The sequence below is a fragment of the Homarus americanus genome, unplaced genomic scaffold (assembly GCF_018991925.1).
Source record: "Homarus americanus isolate GMGI-L3 unplaced genomic scaffold, GMGI_Hamer_2.0 scaffold43895, whole genome shotgun sequence".
Classification (NCBI taxonomy): Eukaryota; Metazoa; Arthropoda; class Malacostraca; order Decapoda; family Nephropidae; genus Homarus; species Homarus americanus.
The window spans coordinates 1,512,695-1,537,998 of record NW_024738072.1 but is presented as its reverse complement, the minus strand read 5'-3'; the positions used below and the strand labels follow the sequence as shown (position 1 = coordinate 1,537,998).

Below are 25,304 nucleotides of genomic sequence, written 5' to 3'. Positions count from 1 at the left end.
TGCAAGACTTTAATTACTGTTCAGGTGTAAAACATACATTAATTTAAGAAAACTTTAAATAAACAGATACTGTAAATGATTCAATAAAGATGGACTGAAGTTTGTCAATATAACCAGACAGAACAAGTAAGAAACATCATGTTATCACAGCAATAATATCACTTAACAAATTAAATCATTCAAAATATATTCTTGAAGGCATCTACCATCCTACTGTACTGTGCTATATGCAGCCACCCAAGACCTCGCTACTGTTAATGATGTAAACAGTAGCAGCAACGTTAAAAAACTTGCACGGCGCTAATTGCCAGGGAACACGTACGTCCCGCAGTCACCGGGGCAACTAGCCAGGTGGGAGGTAAATATTCTTCACATTTATTTTGAACAAGACGGTGGGCGTAGTGTACGGCGGTGAGACGGGGGCCGGGGACGCGGTCACGCACGACACGCCAAAAGTAAACCATGAGATAATGGTCGCTAAACACCGCACGACACGCCAAAAGTAAACCATGAGATAATGGTCGCTAAACACCGCACGACACGCCAAAAGTAAACCATGAGATAATGGTCGCTAAACACCGCACGACACGCCAAAAGTAAACCATGAGATAATGGTCGCTAAACACCGCGACACGCCAAAAAGTAAACCATGAGATAATGGTGAGATAAGTGGTCGCTAAACACCGCACGACACGCCAAAAGTAAACCATGAGATAATGGTCGCTAAACACCGCACGACACGCCAAAAGTAAACCATGAGATAATGGTCGCTAAACACCGCACGACACGCCAAAAGTAAACCATGAGATAATGGTCGCTAAACACTTCCCAACACATACGCGAGGTCCTATAGATGGCACGGGTCCAGACTCTGAGCTAAGAAAAACTTACCTGTAAACTGGGCAAGTAAGTACAGTACTCTTGAACGGTTGCCCAGTGGGTGGCTACCATACACCGCTGCCACGACTCTGACGGCTCTCTGGTCGAGTAATGTACCGTCACAACCTTTAACGTGTCACCAATACGTTAACGCTCAAACTTTTCAACAACAAAATATGATGTTCCACTAACACTGACAATTAATTCACTCACTGCACAATAATGAGACTTAATTAAATATAACTTATGAACTGCAAACACACAGTTACTTCCAGAGTGCAATTAAGTATGTATATCTGTAGTAGATCATCTTCCCGCGGGGGAGACGTCCGTGTTTATCTCACCACGAGCTCCTACAGAAAAGCTGCCACAAAGTTGATAACAAACAACTTGGCACGACTGTGAGCTGTGTCTGGCACGAGCCTGAAATGACCCGGCCACGACTACTGCTCTCTCTCTCTCACACACACAGGCTGTGATGCGTCCATGTTTTGTGACGTTGCATCAAACTGTATTAGCGTTACCTTTTGACATTTTTTTTAATGCTTGTGAACACATAGCACTATGACATTGAATGTTCATTTCTGCGGTACGACGGTTGTTACTATATTTAAAAAAATGATTTATCGAGGGTCTCTCTTTTTAGCCCCAAGCTAGTCTATTTACGGCTGGGACGGCGACAACCTTTAAGTACATTAGTAGAATATCCGTATTTACAATGGACTTCCAAAATAGTTATATATAAAACACGGCAACAATGAAACAAATTGGCAACACCAGCTCCTGCGAGGACCAATCACAAGGCAGCGAGATGCGCACTTGGCACCAGACTATACCTCAGCCCCAAAATGCATTGTGGCAAACATTAATAGGCATGGCACTACATGATCAAACATGACTCGCTTAACCAGACACCAATATCTTATAATCAAATGGAAATGTTCTCACCTAAATTGAAGAGTCAACAGGTAAATAATTCAACTAAAACAATAATTTTTTTAAATACAAAGACATTATCTAGTCAGTAGTGGCTTTTCCCTTCAAGGACTTCCAGACTGTGTCGTCCTACCAGAAGCTGTAGCCAATATCAGCCCACCAGCCGCAACTAACGGTAACTTCCCCAACACCAGGACCTAACTACACTACCACTTGTTAATGAGATGATCAGCTGAAACATATCACTTAGCAACAGCCCATAGCCTCTAAATTAGCAACTGAGGCGACTTAACCCTGAGGAGGCCTTGCCAAATACGGTGATCTTCAAGTACACATATTCTCATAAATTCACGGTAAACATCCCATCGGGAACACACGACGGCAGTGTTTCAACAACGGGGTTATAACATAGGAACAGACACGTATAAAAAGAGCTTCAGGTCCTGGTAAATATAGCTGATGTTGCTTGCTTTCAATATAACTGCTTCTTGGAGTGTGATGCTGATAACCTGGAGAACAAATTATCTACGGCAGAGAAGACAGCCACCCCCCCTCCTCACACTACGATTGACACGGGCTACAGTACCGCCATCACAGGAGAGGCACATTGGAACCTTTTATTTTTTCAGGCTGTTAAAAAGAGAGGGAGGAAGGACTAAAATTAGACCCAGTGGAGCCAAGAGCCGCCGCAACACCAGTGGAAGACAGAAGGAACGCCGTGTATATAAGCTACGTAGTCCTTTTAGTGGTACGTGCATCGATATATTACCCACAGTACCAATAACTTATTTAATCAGTATAATATATCAAATGCCACTAACTAATACTAATCATCCCCAAGATCCTGAAGCAAAAGAGCATTTTAATTACCATACTGTACACTTTCATTTAACTTGAAGGAAAAAAATTTGATTACCGACTGGAAATTACTCGTCATGTAATTAATTGTGGAATAAAAGTTTTGTATCTCAGGAACCAATCTGGGATATATATACTGTACCATATAATAAACAGTATTTACATCATGCGTTTATACTTTCACCATGTACTGTAATATGATATACTGTACTTTAAATACACACCGGTTATTTCACCAACAAGAAATCTACTGAAGCCTTGAACTAAAAAAATTGGAGATGCAGATAGTCAATGAAAATCACATTTATTTTTTTTTTTATGCCAGGTCCCACAGCAGCAAGTCTATAAATATATCCGGAGACTTGGGCGTGACGCTGCCTCTGCATACGATCACATGACACACCAAATCCAAACATGGCTGAGAATATCCTGCGCACTCCAACGCCCTAAACCCTCCCTCGTGCGCATTCCTCCCGATGGGCTTCTACCCAAGATGGAAGATGACAACTTGCTGTCCTTCAATGCATTCTTCCCCAGACAAAGACCAGCCAGTTGAAGGCGGCAGCTCGACCCATCACGACACTTCTTCCTTACACATCACAACACATCCTACTGCAGCATATATCACATCAGGTCATTTCCCTCTGCACAAACATCACCTACAGCACACCACTTCCCTGCTGTCCCACCTACTCCCTATGGTGTCTTCTTACTCTTGTGTCAGGAAGCCATATATAGTTTATCATACTGTACAGGAGGTATGCTGGTATTGGCAGGTCCTACTATAACAAGTCTCTCAAACCTTGTATCTAAAAATCTCAAGTTTAAAACAATATTACGAGACTTTAAAGACTGGTACCACCTACCAGTCACCACCTAGACGACTCTCACACACCACCTGAGGTACAGCAGCTATGTGTAACACTGACATAGAGAGGTGACACACAGGTAGCTCTACTGTCCACCAGGTATACAGAAAGCTACATCTCCTCTTAGTACCTACAGTATAAATATTTTGTCTGTACTACATTAAGCTACATGTATACAGTACTACCCAACTACACCAATACTGTAGCTACTGCCCCAATAGTACAATACTATCTTGTGCTACATTACAAGCAAGACTATTCACAATGTATTATCTGTACTGTACACTACCAACAGAGTACAGTACCTCCTCATCTACCTACTGTAGTAAACATTCCTCATCAAGGAAAAGAATTACTCTGTATCAACACAAAGCTAAACATTTGATGACAACACTAATAAGATTGTTTTTAATAATTCACTGATACTATACAGCAAACCTATTAAATCAATGTACTAATAACCTTTTAACCAATAGTCAAACATGCATAAAAGTTACTATACATGTATTGGTAACTAATATGACAGCTGTGTGAGTCTGTAAACGCTGAACACTTATAGTTGGTAGTCTGTAAGTTAATCTATCTTTTTACATGACATAAATATTCCAGGTATTGCCAGACACATCCGCAGGCTATGATATGTTAGGTGTTCAGCCGCATAAACAGACTCAGCGCACGGACAGCAACAAACACAACGACAAGTGTTACAAGCGTCATTTAAAGCGTTACAAACATTTTCTTTATCTTAGTAGTAGTAGTACATTCAACAGTATCTCACCTAAGCTAACACCAACACTAACCAGGCCACGAATAGACAAATCCATACACTACGACACCACACACCACAATACTCTACCACCACTGTCCTAACCTTGTCACCATTTCTCAACATTACTTCTGAATAAAACATGAGCTTCAACAAATAACCAGAAGCACTAATGCATATATATATAAAAAATATTACAATAAAAAAAACACACACAAAAAAAACACTGATACTTCCATTCATAAAAAACTATTGAAGGTTCTCACTGATGCAACTTGGTGACCCCTGACCAACCTAACCCTGATTTTATTATGTACAGGATATCTTTTATAACACTCTGTACTGTAACGACCATACCACACTATATTAAGGTAGAAAAAAGCTTGGCTGGTATTGGCTACGAGGAACAACAGTGTATAAATAACATCTACTGTACATATAAGAAATATTTAATAGTAAAATACTCAAACACACTCTCCCCCCCCAGTCTCTAATCAGATTAATACTGTACTGTGCACTTAACTACTCCTTTGGCTAATTAATCTTCTAATGACAACAATGAAGGTGCATCGGCGTAAGTTAATTACCGTACAATAGATAGCGCCGGCAATAGACTACAGTATTAATTAGCTACAAGACAGTACTAAATCCCTCACAACATATAAGAGAGATGCAGCTTATTCTACAAACCCCCGAGAACATAAACATTACCATCTCTCAAACCAGCATTAAGTTTGGGTCAGTCAAATCCCACACATGTACGGTACTGACAAATTATACATCCCTGATTAACTGCATTAAATACCATATGAAAAAATTAACTTATATAAAAAAAATATATGTAAATTTGCTATCAACATTCATATTTGTATTTTATTATGGTTGTTTTAATACAGCACAATAGGTCATTACAAAGCTCTGAATCTTTACAATTAACGTTATTAAACATATAAACATAATTACTACAGCATGAGTCTTTAAACCAATCCCAGTACTGTACAGCTTTTAGTGAATTAAAACCAAGAGAATAATGACCAAGTTTCCTGGACATTTACACAATTTACAGGTGATTTATGAGTTAGGGTTAAGTTAGGTTAGGTTAGGGTTAGAGTGGTTAGTCTTATAAGTGAAATAAGCTGGGGATGAGAATCTTCAGGTGATCCCCAAAAACATAATAAAAAATCGACATTCACTAAAAACTTTCCATCAAACTTGATATGAAAAATACAACATTAAAATGAGATCTTTAACACCCTGTAGGAACCAAGAGGCAAAGTATAGTATTGGAACACACCTAAATGTTGTTCTGTACTGAGTTATTTCCTTAGGAACCCCTGAACCCATGACACTGTTCCCCAGTCATTTCCTCCTATACCCGCACCCATGTTAGTCACACACTCACACAAATGTACTCAATGCAGCTAATGAGGCCACTCCACTCAAACAAGTAAACAAATAAACAAAGACAATCCAGACTGACATACAGTACCTTTAAAAGTAAACACACAAGCAAACACCCATAACCCTTGTACTATAAACAATTCACATGTTTTCTACTGTTTAGGAAATTTGATGTTTGTTATTTATATCGCTATCAGGACTGTGTGGTCACTGGGAATTTACATATATATATGTATAAATAAAACTAAACTTGTTATAAACACTGCTTAGGCAACAACAAACTGGTATCCTCCTCTTCACACACACACACACTCTTTGCTATTGTACCTAATGTTTCAACAATATTCATGACACTATCTACAATACACACGACGTACATTACTAACACAGTGCTGTATTAACACAACACTCTTTACCTATCAAAGTCTATAATATTCTGGACAATGAATACTTAAATATAATTACCATATATAATACCAGTGAAAATTCCTAAAAAAAAAACAAATATATAATACAGTTGCACAAAGTATACCCTTATATAATTTACAGTATTAAATATCAGTGGAGTAACGGTGTTTTATCAGGAGTTATCACAAACAATTATTCTTTAAATGCACACGTAAATTAAATTCAAAAGTTAAACCAGAAAATCATAATTTTGTATTTAGGAAGCAGCAAGGAATCCACGACAGTTGTGCCTTCAGTGAAATTAAGAAAAACCATAACTGATTATGTCTAATTTTAGCATAAATAAACCGCTGAGTAATGTTAAACCAGAGTATACATTATTACACACAGTGGTTTGTTCCTGTTAAATTCAGACATAATTCAACAATGTTTTCAGTCGAAACATTGAAGGCACGGAGGCCACAGTCTGCCTTCCTGCTCTTAAATAAATTCAGTCATTATTTTTCCTTGTTTCACCACTGGATTTGCATTCTATGAATTACAATAAACCAACATTAGCATGAAGTCCCCTAAACTATGCCATAACGTACCACAAGTAGTTACAGGGCAGCGTGTTGTAGTAAATCATGGACTGGGTGGAAGTATACATCAAGGTGTCAACACAATACACATTCCACAGGTCGATTACATTCATTTTCAAGAGAAGTATGAGTGATCACCTCACCTCAACACTTAACAATCACAGAATCACTGAAACGGAATCACTAAACACATATTTCACAACAATGTCCTGACTCTGAATCATATATTTCCATCACATCTGCTCTGAACTTCAACGATACTGTAGAGTAAGGCTGCTAATTATATCTTCCCCGTGGCATAAAAGCTCTCACCCCCTCCCCTTAATCTGCCAACCTCCCCTGTAACCTCGATAGAGCATGATGGCCTCATAGCAAGCTAACCCACGTATAAAGAATTGGATCAGCCACCGCAGATAACCACTGTGGCAACTCCTCGTTTCTCCATAACCTCCCGTGTTGATAAACAAATCAATGAGCATTCGTGATTGGTCAAATGTTTGACTTAGCTCGCTTAACAGTCATAGTTAACTACGAATATATATAAATTAAAAATATCAATCCTAAAAACCTTTAATTTCTTTTATCGTCACAATGTAACACGCCAAAATATTCCAACGAACTGAAACGCAAAAGCTGGCGTGTTGGTGTCTCATTCCGCGAAATTTAAAAGCCGTTTAAACACGAGACAAATAGTCACGTGACCTGTCAGCGTCCCAAAGCTCGGCCGAGGTGAGGGAAGTGCGACTCAGCGAGTGTGTTCGGATAGGTGGTGGCAAGGGAGACGGGGGGAGAGAGTGGGGGGAGTGGTGGGGCGCTAAGCCGGAAGTGTGAGGGGGAGCACACAAACATACATCCTGTTGGGCCGTGTTTTTGCATGCTTAGCGGTAACCAGAAAAGTTCTACCGATGACTGTTACCTGTATGCACTTAGGAGACTATTCTTAACACAAAGTTGAACATCATGCACTGCCTCATCTATTCAAAAACTAAAATCGTGCTTCAATACGCAAATTACATGTCTATCATACTACTGTACTTTGCTCCCCTCGCCCTAATGTCATGATAATCAGAGCGTAAAGTCACATACACACCTACATATTTAAACAAAATGGTTCCTGTCGCGATTACTCTTTAACAGTACGTACTTTTTTTGGCAAAACTGATACATGAATTTTTCAGTACGTATCTCGTTGCGTGATAGAATATGTAGGACAGTGCTATGTTAGTAAGATATATGTAGATTAGCTTTAGTTTTTATGACAACTAACAATAACGTTAGAAAAATGCGAAGAAGGGAACATGTCACATGAGAAGAATCATATTTCAAGACATAATAGTTATAAATAAAAAATGAAGTTATACCTCGCTTTATGGCCACAGACTTAATGGCTTGGTGACAGTAAATAAGGCACAGTGTGTTTACTAATGAGGTGAAAACATCATGATAGTACGTACGAGGCGCCTCAGACAGCAGGAAATGTCAAATGCCTGCCTGTGTACGAACGAGGGATGACGCACATACAACACACGCACGCGCGCACACAACACTCAGGTTTCACTCATTTTCTGTCCGCTCTCTCCCCAAGCACAAGTGGTCCTTACGGGGTAAACTAGAACATTCTTAACCAACTGGCACATAATATTACTTGGTACTTTCGACAACATTAACATGGAGTTCACATTTATCAGAGTAACCCCTTTCCCTTTCCATATCAACTTGTGCTTGACCTTCTCACACTGGCAACAATGAAATACATCATCATACACTCTTTAATACATAAATACAAGCAATTATGTGTATCCCTTCCGGCTGGTGTCCAGTGAACGTTGAGAGCTGCCCACGACACAGTGGACAGCTGACTTGAATTTCGCGCCAAACAAATGCTAACAACCAATGTCCCTAGCAGTTGACGACTTGTATTTTCTCACAGCGAGTTTTGAAGAATAACGGGACAACCAGAGCTAAGGCGTGGCTACATCACAACTGTTGTATGGAACTAGTTAGGTTTAAATAACCTTCATCACTGACAGCTAAAAATACTCTTTATTATCTTTGTTTTCACTGAAGAAAGGGTTAGCACCCATGTCAAATACTTTCGTCCGTGATCCAACAATGTTTCACCTTGTTGCGGGACCCAACGTGACCACGGGACTCTGCCAGGGGAACACAACATACATCACAGGGTTCTAGATGCAATGTAGCACCTCTCTCTACGATAAAATCTCAGAGTAATGCAAATATAAGGTAGAATAACGGTGTGAATGATGGGTTTTGAAAGCGCGCCAATGCAGAGCGCGCGAAACATTCCCGCCACCAACAGTTGGCAGACACTGGGCTAGTTTGGCTTCAAATCGATGAGGGAAATGTCCTGAGAAGCGGATTTCCGTTCATATAAAATTATTTTATACGTTGTTCCTCCTCCAACGTGTGGCGGGATCCTTCAGGAGAATATGGAGGGCTTATAATGCAATAATGATTATATCAATGCGACTAAGGCATCTGGGGACGTCACACCACAACCTCTCTATCCCTTAACAAACATTACACAACAATTATAACACGAGATATAAAGTTCATATGGATATTTTAAGGTACAGGAATAATCTGCCGAGCCAATGGTGAAGAGCCCGCATGAAATCCATCCAAAACCTCAAAGCGCGACGCCATTTTTCGTGGAGTCTACTGCCTTCCTCATTATCTTGTTCTATTTTGAAGCACAAATTAAAATTTCAGTAAGACACCAAGCCATCAGATTGATAACTTCACTCAAGTCGGTGCATATAATCAAGAAAGAGGGGCACCGACAACCCCTGTAGAGCCCCAAAATAAGCCCAACGAACCAGGATACGTAGAGCTTACCCGTCCACACAGAAGCGACACAGCCAGCTGCACTTCTTGTTCTATTTATCCACCTTAATATTCACTTAAACACATTCTTAGATTTCCTATATAATCGCTGTAATATCTAATTTCTTGTAGTCAATATAAACCACTGCTAGACGGAGTGTATCCGCGATAAATCACAAATATTTCACGACATCACTCACACACAACAAAGAGCGGAGACATAACAAAATGGCTGCCGCGCAGATCCCGGGTTGAGGCGAGCCACAAAAAAAATTACCAACACTCTAAACACTGTTGCGATCCATGTATTAACCCTTATCGGCGTTAATCACAACACAATACCTTTTTTCTTACTTCAAATAGCATTGATCTTTAGTATTTATCATTACTAATTACCTGAATGGATATATCAATTAAAACAATAGCTAAAATCGGCTGTATATAAGTGGTGGGTCCGTTTTCTTTGATGGGGAGACAAGTGGGTCGTGATTGGTGGAGGCGGACGACAAGCTGTCAATGGTGATGACGCACTTATGACGTCATCACCCTCCACTAAACTCCCAAGATAAGACGCACGTGGAAACGATATGACACCGTATATGAGACGTGAAGACGCTTGCTAGAAACACTTACCTGTGACAAAAGGTTTCAGGTGACAATCAACCTGAGATAATGGTAGGGTTTTGTTGATTCATGACGTCACCACACATCATCATCATCAGTCATCACGGGAGAACTCGCGCGTGGCAAGTCATCACGGGACTGACTATCTGTGGTGGCAAACTGATACATTGTTTTAATGAGATGTATCACTGGTCAGCCTTAGCCTAAAACAAACATTTCTTGGTGTGATGAGTGAGTGGCGCTACTGATGAAGGAGGGAGCGTGGCGGTGGCTTCCTGGGGCGAGGTATGCACGTGGTGGCGCAACCTGGACCTCACCTCACTGTTAACTTAATACGATTCACATTCCGGATTATATTATTATCACATTTAATAACAAGAAGTAATTACATTATATATTCAGAGAGAAATGGGGAATACTCTTGACTCAGCGGAAAATGTGTGTTGTTAAATAATAGAAAAAGAGTTCATGTGCTCCCTCCTCCCTCACCCCCTGCACCCTCCACCCACCCTCATCCGCCATCACCCTCACCCCACCACCGCCTCCGCCCTCCTCCAGCACCCACCCACCACTCTCCCATCTACCTCTCACCCCAGCCCCCTACCACTTAACACCCCCACCCATCTCCTACCACCTAACGCCCACAGGCTCTCGACTCTGTGTGGGAGAGACGTGTGTGTGGTGGGGACAGTGTATAGAGTAACTGAGATCGTGTTCTCGAACCTAACCTAACCTAACCTAAGCTAACCTACCTTAACCTAATCTAACCTACCTTAACCTAATCTAACCTCCCTTAACCTAACCTAATCTAATAAAAAATAACCTTACCTAAACTTAACCTAACTCAATGCACCTTAATCTAACTTAACTTCACTGGACATTATAATACAAATAGAAACTCAAGGTAATGATATTTTGTCCAATGGTAAATGACCTGGAGTGATTTTGTCCAGAGGTGTATCAGTGTTGCCAACATCTGGTCATAAGTCATAATGTATTTACTGATCTAGAGAAAAAAACACTATATATATATTGTAGAGTAATGCATACACACACACACACACACACACCCACACACACACACACCCACCCACCCACCCACACACCCCCACACCCACACCCACCCACACACACCCATACACACACACTGTACAACCATAACAAACAGCCCCCCTATCTCGTATTTCCAGCCAATCATCCGCCAGTATATGACGTCATCATACTTATTGCTCCCCATTAGTTGAGCAGGGGATAATACACGGTTTTCGTGCCTGTATTACCATTAAAATTTTAAACAGATGAGCTAAGATGGCCTCACTAGCCATAAGCTCCTTACCCGGGCGTTTAAATGCGCGGTTGGTTCAGTCCACCTCATACTTTGGCGTGTTTACGTATATGACGTCATTGATGATGGCACCAGATATCGGATAATGACATCATAGAATACGAAAACTTCCATGGGTAGACTACAACATGTCTCTGGTACGTATTAGATGTAGGATAATGTTTAAAATAATGCCAGTGATGTAGCATTAAATTGTTGGAAATAAATAACGCAAAATTATGCAGGCACGTGCGAGTAGATGCCAGTGACGTATTCGCTTGAAGTTGATGACGTCACAAAAAGTCGAGAATCCTTTCAGTAGAGGAGAGGAGGAGGACGAGGTAGTTCCCTCCACCACACAAGTTTGTTTATCGTGACGTCATCATTACAAGTCCAATGCCGTCACGAAATGTGGGTTTAATGGTAACAGAGGATGATGATGGCATAAATGGCTCTTATTCTTATTCTTTAACCTTATGGTGTTATGGAGGGATAGTAGATATAAAGTTAGAGGGTAGTGGCGTCCATGATAATAATATAATCATAAAACTGTCAAACATTATAATTGGTGAATGATGTAGACCAGATGATCCAGCCCCACCACCATCTAAGACTCTCTTTCTAAGATATAAATTAAAATGATTTACAGCTCATTTAACAAATTAGTAAATTAACATAGGACATTGTAGATAAATGAGTGAAATAAGAAATTTATTTATCATGGTAAATCTACAGAAGACAGGAATTTATTTTCTTTACTATATGAAACACGAATGGGCGTTCACAGATGAAATGAAAGTAAATTTAGTTTAATTATATAAAAAATGGACACGTTAATATTATGATGTATAAACAAATTGAAATATCAGAGTTCAACAATAGCAAACGCCATAGATTATTGTACGGTAAATATCTCTGTCTTCTGAACAACAATATCTAATTAATCTCCGACCTTCTCCTCCTCTCTCTCCCCTTCACGCCCTATCTACACTAAAGTTTTGCTTAAGCTTTGATGGAAATGTGCGGTGGTAGAGTAGAAACAGCGTTCACTTCATAGAGGCCACTGGTTCGATTCCTATGATTTCCCACATCACAAAAAAATAAGATTCTTTTTATCAATAAGCTGGGGTGTCTAATCTTCATATGAAATAAGCTGGGGTGTCTAATCTTCATGTGAAAATAAGCTGGGTGTGTCTAATCTTCATGTGAAATAAGCTGGGGGTGTCTAATCTTCATGTGGTGTCTAATCTGTCTAATCTTGTGAAATAAGCTGGGGTGTCTAATCTTCATTTAAATAAGCTGGGTTGTCTAATTTCCACGTGAAATAAGCTGGGTTGTCTAATTTCACGTGAAATAAGTTGGCGTGTCTAATCTTCATGTGAAATAAGCTGGAGTTGTCTAATTTTCACGTGAAATAAGCTGGGGTGTCTAATCTTCATGTGAAAATAAGCTGGGTGTGTCTAATCTTCATGTGAAATAAGCTGGGGGTGTCTAATCTTCATGTGAAATAAGCTGGGGTGTCTAATCTTCATGTGAAATAAGCTGGGGTTGTCTAATTTTCACGTGAAATAAGCTGGGGTTGTCTGATTTTCACGTGAAATAAGTTGGTTCTAATCTTCAGGTGAAATAAGCTGGGGGTGTCTAATCTTCAGGTGAAATAAGCTGGGGGTGTCTAATCTTCAGGTGGAATAAGCTGGGGGTGTTTAATCTTCAGGTGATGAGGAAAATTCCTAGTACTGTACAAACTTGTCACAATCTGTACCCAGACCAATAAACAAGTAAACTATTATAAATATTTGTTGTTCACGGCGTCACGACCACAATATGTTTCCTGCCAAGAAGTAGATAGTTTCTGAACACACCTCAATAATATTTATAACACCTGATTTATTACCTGTGTGTACTAGCAGTTTACAAGGGCAGGTGACAAGCAGCTGGGGAGCCAACACATGGTAAATGATCGTTTCTCTCGCTGACACTATCGGTATAACTAATCGATAACGGTTGGCAGGTATGTGGCAGATACGGTTGTTTGCGCGTTCTTCCTGTCAGGTGAGTGAGATATTGTCTACATGAGTGAAGAAGAAGACAAAAAATTGCCATGTCAAAGAAACTGAAGACATGAGAGCAACGATCAAGGCCATCACAGTGACCTCCCGCTGTCTGCCGATCAGTAAAGGTTTTATTATATAGTTACTGCACAACATAATATCAGGAGAGTGTCTTTTAGCCGAGTGTCTCCAGGTTAAATATACATTATTGTGAGAAGAACAATCATGTAGTGTTGGCTCAGATGAACGCACTATTACCAGCCCTACAAAGACTTGCGATCACTCTTGTTGTCAGGATGTAGTAAGTCAATATTGTTTTATTAAATGCTATAATAATCATAAAAACACTAACATTATTACCCATATTAAGCTAGTAACCCTGTTGTCATGTAAATAGACAATAGGTATATATTTGTAGAGTAACAACGTCTGATTGGCTGCTTTGGTGAGGTGCGGGTTAGTGTTAGGTTAGGTTAGTCTAGTGTTAGTATGATTAATCTTTAAGTGATATAAGCTGAGGTGGAGATTCTTCAGATGATCCAACCAATACCTGTTGTCTAGATCTATAACAACTGCTAGCTAACACAACACTGAGATAATACCTTCTGGTGATAGTGTAGAGTATAAGGTTGACTCCACTAAATCAGAGTAGTGGTGTCCAGAGGGGGTTACCTGGGTCAATACCTGTGAGGGGGTTACCTGGGTCAATACCTGTGGTCAATATGTGGTCGATGACAGGTGAGTCAGTCCTCGCGGCGTCTCACCTGCTAATCCACACCAAGTAATCGACCATGATTATCTACCCACATGCTGAAATAAAACTAGCTAAGGACTTTATTATTATAGTAGTAGTAGTAGTAGTAAGATTGGTATTATTATTAGTAGCGGTAGTTGTTGTAGTAGTAGTAGTAGTATACAAAATTGTATTGTAAAAACATGACACAACGGACGAAGGATTTTGGCGACCCTACCAAGACAACAGGAGTCAGTGTTCATTCTGAAATTCAACCCCCCCCCCTCACAAATAGAGATATGTTTTAAGAGACTACATGTAGAAGTAACTGGTGAGAGGAGAGGGGGGACGGATACATCTCCAGTGATCTCAGCGGGACAGTAAGGCGCGCTGTTGTCATCTTTTGTCACTGCGTCATTGTGGCGTTGTGTCGTCAGTGCTGGAAAGGTCGGTCTGCTTTATATAATTTTCATACACTAGACACAAGGCGCCAGCAGATACTCGGTATTAACTCATTTAATATTATAATTGAAAAACCCAGCACTTGTGGACATTTCTTATCAGAGATTCATGTGGGATTCCAACACCTGAACGACATACAGGTGCAAAATGTCATGAACCAGTAGTATGGTGTCTACAAGTTGTTATCCTCAACAAGTATGATATCTACAAGCTGTCATGGACCTGTAGTATGGTGTCTACAAGCTGTCATGAACCAATAGTATGATGTCTACAAGTTGTCATGAACCAGTAGTGTGATGTCTACAAGCTGTCATGAACCAGTAGTATGATGTCTATAAGCTTTCATGAACCAGTAGTATGATGTCTACAAGCTGTCATGAACCAGTAGTATGATGTCTACAATCTGTCATGAACCAGTAGTATGATGGCATCACTATTTGCCATGGCGGCGACACATACTGTTAGAAATGGAGATCACCTGAAGATTAAGCACCCCAACTTATTTTTCATGATTGGTTAAACACCCTAACCTAACTTAACCTTTCTGTTTAATCATCAGGTGAAGTAAGCTGCAGTGCCTAATCTTCAGGTGATCCCAGGTGTGGTAGTAGAGGTAACAGCATGCATGACTGAGATGATGGATGGCAGCGAGGTCAGTAGCCTATCACTTACTGCTGATTAAAGAGTCAACACGAGACCTTGATCAGCCACGCCTCACCTCTCATGTCTCCCTCACCTGTTATCTGAGACCACATCCCACCATCACACTTAATCTGTAAACAATCTTGAGTGATGATACAAGCTGCACGGTGACATTAAGTTTGAGCGGTGATAATAACAGCAAGGTATTGTGTCAGGGAGGATTTTTAATGAGGATGGGAATCGTGTGTGGTTGGCAGGCGAATGAGAGGATGACAGACATGTGTGTGTGTGTGTGGGCCAGTCATGGTGAATTGTCAGTCAATTTTACATGTTGTTTTGTACTGTTTAGTGTCTGTCGGAATCATCAAGTACATGTAATGTTGTACAGGTGTGCGTAGGTGTACTACACACAGGTAGCTACAGGTTCCAGGCAGTAGGTTGAACATCACCTGACATGTTCCTGCTAGTACCTGTTGTTGATGTTACAGCTTCTAGTTATGTATTTTTCCTTAATATGGTGCTGAGTGCTTCCCCTTGTCCTGGCAGGCCGGCACTTCGGAGATCAGCTGTCCCTGTGGCGCAGTGGAAAGCGCGTTGGACTTCTAATCCAAAGGTCCCGGGTTCGACCCCCGGCAGGGATGAGGCAAGGTGACAATGGTTTTCCTCACATAATAAGACAGCTGAGCACTGGATGTACACACAGCTCAGGTAGGTTTACCTCAATTTCCGCTTAAGGATGTGTCCTAAAAAGGTGTGGTTAGTGATGTGAGCGGAGGAGTGGTCGATACCGAGAGGTGGAGGGGGGAAGGTGTGTGAGGCGCCGCCACTGTAGCCAGCTCCTCTGCCACCCAGCCGCGCCTCCCTATATGTCTTGTGTCACCACCGCCAACCGCCCTCACACTACGCCCCTGCCCCACGCCCTGTTTGTGCCACGCCTTCGTCATAACATGCCCTATGCGCGTGTCAAGATAACTCGAGTTCCTCTGCTCGCTCCCTCCCTCCCTCCCTCCTGTACGCGGGGCAGCCCACCCACCTAGCTCACCTGGTAGCAGTGTCGGGTCATATCTTTGACATTTATTTGAACCTGTGGATGATGTCACCTTTAATAAACATCATCATAACCTGTGTTTACGGCTGAACCAAACAGTATTTTAGCTACAACTCGTTACTATTCATTTAACTGCGAAAAATCTTTACTATTCATTTAACTACGACAATACTATTCAATCACCACAACAGGAAACAGTTTAATATCGTACTAAATATTCTTTGGTCCCCAGAGATAAATGTTTGTTATTAATTATTCATTACTGTGGAAACATTCACACACCAGCCAACTAACATGTGACACACTTCCACACCCAGCAGAATCCTTCCAGAAATGTGTTATCTCTTACTTAACTCATTTTTAAGTGAATTCTCCCAAACTCTGATGAAATGCAGAAGCGACCACCCTGACCTAACCTAACCTACCCTGACTTAGCCTACCCTGACCTAACCTACCCTAAACTAACATTCACCAGGCGTTGGAGAGTGCCAAGAGTTATATACGATTCTATTCTAGTAATGCCAGGATATTAAAAAATATCGACGATTTCTTTACAATTTACATATTTTCATTTTAGGGCAGAGGGTCACTGACCGCCGGAGTATTTTGCATGTCTGATAAACTGGGATCACCTGAAGATTAGCCCTCTAGCTTATTTCACCTAAAGATTAGCCCCCTTATCTTTAACCTAACCCTCTCCAAGAGAGCATTAGGGTGGCTAATCTTAAGGTGAAATAAGCTGAGGGCTAAATTTAAAGCGATTCGTAAACTGGTTAGACGTTTTCTGACATGTAAACAATCAACAGGTATGGACCAATGAACGACCCTCTCTCATTACTGTAAACCTTGTGATGGAAACAGTGTGTGTGTGTGTGTAGGTGTGTGTGTGTGTGTCAATACGTGAGCAACTTGGTTCCTGTCACTCTATCCCAAAAGAGTTCTACCTCATAATATTTTAACTGTTGAATGGACTACACTGTCACACAAACTGTCAACACAACACAACTCACTGATAACACAACTCAAACTGTCAACATAATACTGTATTGACACATTTCATAATCAGGATACCTACTGAATTCAAACGATTTTTTCAGTCCAGATCATGAAACATCTACAGTATGTGGTCACGTCACCCATCAATAAATACAGAGGTTCCTTTATTTCTACATACCATAAAATTTATCAGTAATCAGCGTATGGAGAGTTTTGAATTATATACAATATATTACTTACCTATTGACTAGTCGCACATTAGTTTGTGGGAGACTAGGTGAAGTACTCTAGGTAATCTGGAGTACAAGGGAGAGGTGTCAGTGAAGCTATGTGAAGTACTATTGGTAATATGGAGTCCTGGTTACCCCCTAGTTAAGCACAATGAGTACAGCCCTTGTCAGAGTACAGTCAGGTGGAGTTCCAGGGGTGTTCTGAATACTGTACTGAGGTTCTGCTTTATATATATTTTTTTTTATTTCGTCGTTTTCTGTTTAATGTGGGTGGTCAGAAATGAGAAGCACACACACACATATACAGAGGCATACACACACACACACACACATATAGAGGCATACACACACACACACATATAGAGGCATACACACACACACATATATATACAGAGGCATACACACACACATATACAGAGGCATACACACACACACATATATACAGAGGCATACACACATATACAGAGGTATACACACACATACAGAGGCATACACACACACATATATACAGAGGCATACACACACACACACATACAGAGGCATACACACACATATACAGAGGCATACACACACACATATACAGAGGCATACACACACACATATACAGAGGCATACACACACACATATACAGAGGCATACACACACACATACACAGAGGTATACACACATATACAGAGGCATACACACACACATATACAGAGGCATACATACACACACATACAGAGGCATACACACACATATACAGAGGCATACACACACATATACAGAGGCATACACACACACATATAGAGGCATACACACACATATACAGAGGCATACACACACACAAACATACAGAGGCACACACAGAGGTATACACACACACACACACATATCCCCCTAACCACTGTAAAAGATGCATCCCCTCCACAACAAGCCTTCAAGTTTAGTGCACCTCTTCTACTTCACAAATCCCAGCATCAGCCATCATATTCTTCCTCAGACACCATTTAATACCATGATCTCCATACATTCATCAACATGTGTACTTCCCATCAATTCTAAGACATCACTCGTTCCATCCTTCTAAGTGTGGGTATGTCTTTATTCTTTTAAATACTGTGGTCATCGTACAAACTTTTACTGCATTACTGTACCTTTTTTCTATTAATTTTTAAACATTGCTAATGAAACAAACTACCTGATATCTCATAATTATATTTAAATATGTACCAGAAATATACAGTACCTGACCTTAAACTAATACACTATAATAATGTTCACACTCATGCCTTGTGTTAGTTACCATTAGGTGTACAGTGCTGTGCCTCTCTGGTAATACTGTACACCATCTAAGTTTGTAACCTGTGATATCAACTCAGAAGTCAGGTTACCGGACACTATTTATTCTTATTAGTCCATTAAAATTTCATCGTACACACATATGTTGTTTACTGTATGCAACTTTCTATCATGTGATAATTATGCTTGAGAAATTTGGCATCCTGCAACACCATGACTCAAGTACAGTACTGTGGTGTGGAATTAAAATAATACAGGTTGGTAGAAATAGCGTACCACCAATAAACACCAAGACAATGTTTAGCACCAAGTACAGTACTGTCATGTACAGTACATCAATAACATTTACGATGATAGTTTGTCTGAACTCCTGGCCAAAAGAGTATTGTTTAGTTTGTTTTAGTTACAGGCAGGTACAGTACTGTATTGAATTGGATACAGTTATCACACATTCCATTCTTAAAATAGAATCAAATACTGTATGTACAGTATGTTCATAAAAATAATCTCGTTTTCCATAGTTGTACCGAGATGACTGACTCCTGGTAATTACAGTATTGTATGGTACAATATCTGTCTTTTGATTTGGATTGAAGTCATTAGCATTACATGTATTGTACAAGTTTGATTATCATCATTTTTTTTTTATTATTCTCCCTTAAAACATGTTTACCTGCCTGATTTACCTCATGGCCACCCTAACTAGAGACAATCTTGATGGAGGAAGGAGGCCAGTGGCCCATGTAGGATAGTGTCATTCTATTGTGTCAAAGGAATCCTTTTGTTTCATAGGAATGTATCTCCTAATGAACAGCCCAGTACAATGGGAGTCAGTGGGAAAATACACTTCAATTTACAGAACCCTTCTATATACTGTATTGAGATCTACCTGCACCATTCCCTGTAAGTCACCTTGGAGATTCAACCTCTTGATAATTAAGCCCAGAGAACTGGAAGACAATTACTTATAATACTTTCATCAGGCCAACCACTGGTACAGAACTTGTTTATGTTTTAAAATCTTAAAATTCTCAATTCTTTGGTCTATTAATAAAACCAATGTACAGTCAAAGACAAAAATCGTGGCCAGAAAATTGGTGAAAGCATCTCACACATGGTGAACCTTTCAGCACGCTTCCTCGTATCATTGGAACAGTTGGTTTCAGGCTTCCCTACTGCCAGGATGTAGTCGTGGCAAGGCTTTCAATACGGTTTGTTAGATGGACCGTGATCATTGGACAGAACGAGGACACAAGCTTTGTCTTTGACTGTACATATACAGGTACAGTACAGTAATCAGTATACATCTTACAGTACAGTAATCAGTATACATCTTACACATACAGTACATCTCACTACAGTACTGGTACAGTATATGTATAAATTCATTATGGTCTTCATACATTAAGTCTGATCAAGTATAAATACTGAACCTTATCCTGTACTCATGATTAACTCAGTTACAGTTTATATTTTAAAAAAGTCTCCCATAAATTAAACGAAATCAATTCAAGTAAGGCCCCTTAAATGAAGGTTTACTTCTCAAAAGCTGCTGGGACAAGTTGAATTACCACATATTCACTTTTTAGATACTGTAATTGAAACATTCACTGTACCTTTATACAGAGCCATTCACTTTTTTCCACAGATTTTTCTCACATGATAAACTAATAAGATTTGGAGTCATTTGAAGTTGCTTGCTTGAATACTGTGTAAAAGTCCTTTGGCCTTGTCTAATATGTGACCATCATATTAAACAAATGACTAAAACACTCATTCACCCCTTGTGTATGAGAGTCTCTTTGTGCTGAATAAAATAATCTGACATTGGCCAAATAAAATATTAAAAGTGGCATCTCCATTGTGAAGGGATTCATTTTCTAAAACATGGTTCAATAGGATAGTGCTCCCATGCATCAGTTTATAATACATAAATATACATCAAACAAGATAAAAAATAAAATAAATGAACAGTAAATTCAGATAAGTGGTAAACAATGACTTATGGGTCAATGTTGGTGAACTAGATGAGGTGAAGTTTGTTTTTTGAAGTCCCTCTCTGATGAAGGCACTGGCAAGACCATGAACTTTAGGACCACTATTCTAACCACTGGGGCACTGAACCGTATATTATCCACACTCTGAGGTACAATACATTACCCTCATCACAGAAATCAGATGCTGTACAGCCACTCAAAATACTATCTCTACTTGGAGGTGTCGATGATTTCAGAATGAACACTGTGACTCCTGTTGTCTCAGTGTCAGATTTTTTTCAACACAATTTTGTGTAGATAGTTTTTGAGTGACTGTACATCATGATATTCAACAAAACTATGACACATGTAAAAATATATATTTACCTAAGTTAGTGTTTGCATATTAAACTGGAATGCTGCCAAAACTGGACGGAGCTCGTGAATGTGTGTGATTACCAGTCACTGTCAAGAAAAGTAATAAACACTACAGTTTAAAAATTCTCATAAATACAAGAGCTGTTTTGAATAGAATCATAATTTGTTTATCATTTAAATAACTCGCAAATAAATGGACAGAGAAACGTGTATACGTAATGCCACAGTTTGGAACACAGAATCAAGTTAAAACTGACCTGTGTTAATGTAGACTTTATCACTGTGTTAGTCAGCACCTGACAGTTAAAAAAGGACTGTACAATATGTAGTCTATCTACCTATGGAAATTGGTCTTAAAGAGTGTCACAGGGATTTTACTCCATCATAAAACTGTTAAGAGGAGAAGATGCCAAAAAACAGTTAGGTATTGTTCTCAAGCTGTTCTAGATGTTGTTGTCACTTTATCATACAACACTGAATCACTAGACTTACTTTTGAGACAAAGCTTTTCTAAATTCATAATGTCAGCTATTGGACACAAACAATATTCACCTTCACACTCTCATCTAAAGTGAGGTGACCATCCACAGCTGGGTGTGCAAATAAGTCACTCTTTGTACAAGAGGTGAGTGCTGCCTCTCCTCAGCCACTGCACCATAAAACCCAAGATAATATATACAGGTATACAAAAACTGTGGGACATATTCCTTGTATTGTGTAATAATAAAAACCAAGATCAGTAAAGTGTAAGAAACACAATTAAAACTTCAATGATTATTCTAGAGATTAAGTAGGAAGGTGATGACAGTCATGCTGTAAACAAAGACTGAAGTTGATTCATGTTATCCCATGTAGTCAAGTTGGAATTCAAAGTGAATGAGAGTGTACAACTATGTTAAACTGTCAACAACTGCTGAAACCTCTTTGGTCTGTGAGACAACCAGTGGATTCAGGTTTATCTATGTAAGATAGTTGCACGCTAAAGCAGTGAATATATAGAGAAAATTCATTCTGTCATGCATTACAATGTGTCTCAAGCATTGGCCAGAGATGCTTGGCAGTGAGCACATGTTGCAGCTCAAACATAAAACAACTCAGAAATCAATAAATTAAAAATATTGTACTGATATTTGGTTAGTGTCACATTTCTGGCAAAGTAACTCTACCCAGGACTCTTAAATATGAGGGCAAAATATCTTGAGTTAATGGAACGTTTCCCAAACCCAGACTTTGCATTTGTATGGGCAGTTGAAGGTCACATTAAGCAGAATTACAAAGATTATTTTGTAAAGAATTAAGGAAATGTCATGTGATGTCTGAAGTGATAATAACACAAGTAAAACAACATACACACACATGGACAACTAAGAATTTGAGACCAACTAAAAATTACTTTAGTTGCCTAGATCAGACACCTAAATCTTGCCCTGTTTAACCACATCAGCAGTTCCTCATTCTGTTTACATATAATATCCTGAAGTCCCTTTCTGTGTAAGGCATGAGTTCAAAACTACTGTAGTACCCGAAGCAATAATGTACAATACATACAGCTAAAATAATGCCACCAAAATCTTTTCTAAACACACACAAAAGGTATATTGGGACATAAAAAACAAGTAACTAACCCACCTGTCAACATCACTCCAGCACCAAAGGACAGATCAAATTACACACCAAAAACATGACAAAACAATAAAAGTAGCTTTAATTATTTGGCCTTTACTTCAACTGCATCATGATTTATCAACCCTTAAACAGCGGCCATTTCTAGTGGATGATAGATGGAGGGACGGTGGCCATCATCAGTAACACTTTCATGTTCCTTACGTTCTATTTTCTGTGCATATGAAGGTGGAGTAGGGAATCCTTAGCCGCTGTTTAAGGGTTAATGCAAAATAGCAAAAGATTGTAAGCAAGGTTAATTTACTCCTTATGCTATTTAACACATGAAACTATCAACTTATTGCACAATTATTGACTACAAGTGCTATACAGTATGTGGATCACCTGAAGAATATCCATCCCAGCTTATTTCAGGATAGGTTGTGTGAGTTGATTGGTTAGGTTAGGTTAGTATTAGTGTGGTTAATCTTTAGGTGAAATAAGCTGGGATGGAGATTCTTCAGGTGATCCACATGTTGTACTGTATACTGAAACAACTTATTTCATCAGAAAACTGGAATGCAATTTTATCCATGACCACTTGTGTATGGACTCCCCTCTCTGCCGAATGAAACGTCTGGCATTGGTGAAGAGGTTAACAGTGTACAGTACAGATGTTAGCACTTTACCCTAACAACACTTCCACACAGCTATGGCAAGATTACCAGCAAAAAACATGTACAGGAGATTCTTGACTTCATATGACACTTCAAAACCAAAAGCTTCTCCAACAACACAATGCCAAGTTGCTCCATACCGTTTGTCCATTGTCTCCTTGATGACCCGTGCTGCACTCTGACAAGTCAAAAGATAATGTCATAATAATAAAGCCTACAAGACGCAGATAAATACAGTATCTGAAAGGTCAAAATTAAACAAAGTTGAACACATGACATTTCTAATGACTTGTTTTGGATATATTTATACACAAAAATACTCCTGAACAACCTCTGGCTGAACTCAACTTTGATCAAAGGATATGATATAGTGACAATAACTAGACAGACAACGACAGATACTGTTTTCTGTTAGAGGTGGCACTTCATCATCCATACAGCTCAAGGCCAAATCAATCCCATTTATAGGAGAAAACATTTGGCTTTGTAAATTGTTAAATTAGTCATGTCCTCTGGTAAAAAGTGGCCTCAGGCAGTGGAGGTTCATAAGTACAGATTCATATATCACAAACTTGAAGATCCAAGAAGAAAAGGTGAGGCAGTACAGGACTTTATGACACAATTACATACTACTGTGTTACCCATAAAAACGTGATGGTGATCTGTGATGATATACGAGTGGAGGATCAATAAGTGACTCACTTCATTGTTTGTCTGGTGTTTCTCACATGCAGTAACTATCAGCTCCATTGTCTCTGTCTTCATCTCCTCTGACATGTCTGTATGCTGGAGAAAATATAAATTAAGCAAAATAAACTATTTCTGGTGTACATTGTTTTATAGTTACAGTAGCAAAAAGGATAAAGGTTAAGAGTAAAAGAAAAAAATCCTTATTATTTAAAGGCCCATTTTGGTGGTTTTCATAACTAGTAATAAAATATGTAATAATTTGTCAAATTCCAAATTGACAACGATTTACTTAGGGTTACACTAGTATGTCTCACTGTTCCACCATCTTACAGTACACCTGTTTCCTCTTACATTAACACTGCCCCATGGAGATGCCCCCCACTGGACCTCTGAGAATACCAGTTAGCCATAGCTATAGAAGTGTCCAGTACACCTTGTCACCACTGAGTTGAGTCTGGGGTAACCATCTATACTTGGTAGACGTCTTATGGCTAACCCACAACATATTAAAGATATTCAATGTAACATTATACTTACCCGCAATAAAGGATATGTATGAACGATCTTTTTGGTGTCATCTATGCTCTCTTGTTTGCGTAATTCAGCCATTTGTTGAGGCCAGAGTGAGTGTGGAGGTGGTTGCTAACGACGCCGCCCTCGTTGTCAAGACTCACCTGCGTGTTGTTGTTATCTTCACCTTATATAACCTGCTGCTGTAACTTCATAATATCACTTTTATGTATTTTCTATCTATATATGATCAATTTGATCTGAATTTTCTACAACTAAATATATTTCTTTGTCTAAGTATAGTCCGTGTTTGTATACGTTGTTTATCAAGATATTTCACCAGAAAATAATATTGAATGTACGTTTAGATTTTGTCATTATTACTAAATAAATATTGTTTGTTGAAGCTGTAAACACACACTAATATAATATAATACAATATTGGAAGAGTACTGGATGAAGCCCCACGCCCATGTTGACCTTGACAATTGTGTGGAGTAAACAGACACACGTGCGTCTGTAGCGGGAAACATGT

General features: G+C 39.4%; 2 protein-coding genes and 1 non-coding gene across 3 annotated transcripts in view; 1 reads left to right on the top strand and 2 right to left on the bottom strand.

Annotated features, from left to right (window-relative positions):
* LOC121873715 (histone acetyltransferase KAT6B-like) overlaps window positions 1-10,593 on the bottom strand; it is a 67,348-nt gene extending 56,755 nt beyond the window's left edge. The window contains exon 1 of the mRNA XM_042377418.1: window positions 10,179-10,593. The gene's annotated coding sequence lies outside the window, so the exon portion shown is untranslated. The remainder of the gene's footprint in view (window positions 1-10,178) is intronic.
* Window positions 10,594-15,949: 5,356 nt separating this feature from the next.
* Trnar-ucu lies at window positions 15,950-16,022 on the top strand. The gene has a single exon. It is a non-coding gene; the product is annotated as a tRNA-Arg (tRNA).
* A 2,814-nt stretch (window positions 16,023-18,836) lies between these two features.
* LOC121873697 (dynein axonemal light chain 4-like) lies at window positions 18,837-25,054 on the bottom strand. Its single transcript, XM_042377398.1, has 3 exons — window positions 24,797-25,054; window positions 24,272-24,355; window positions 18,837-23,747 (listed from the first exon to the last, which is right to left on the bottom strand). The coding sequence occupies exons 1-3, from the start codon at window positions 24,866-24,868 to the stop codon at window positions 23,583-23,585; spliced, it is 321 nt and encodes a 106-aa protein (XP_042233332.1). The 5' UTR covers window positions 24,869-25,054; the 3' UTR covers window positions 18,837-23,582.
* Between the last annotated feature and the right edge of the window lie 250 nt (window positions 25,055-25,304).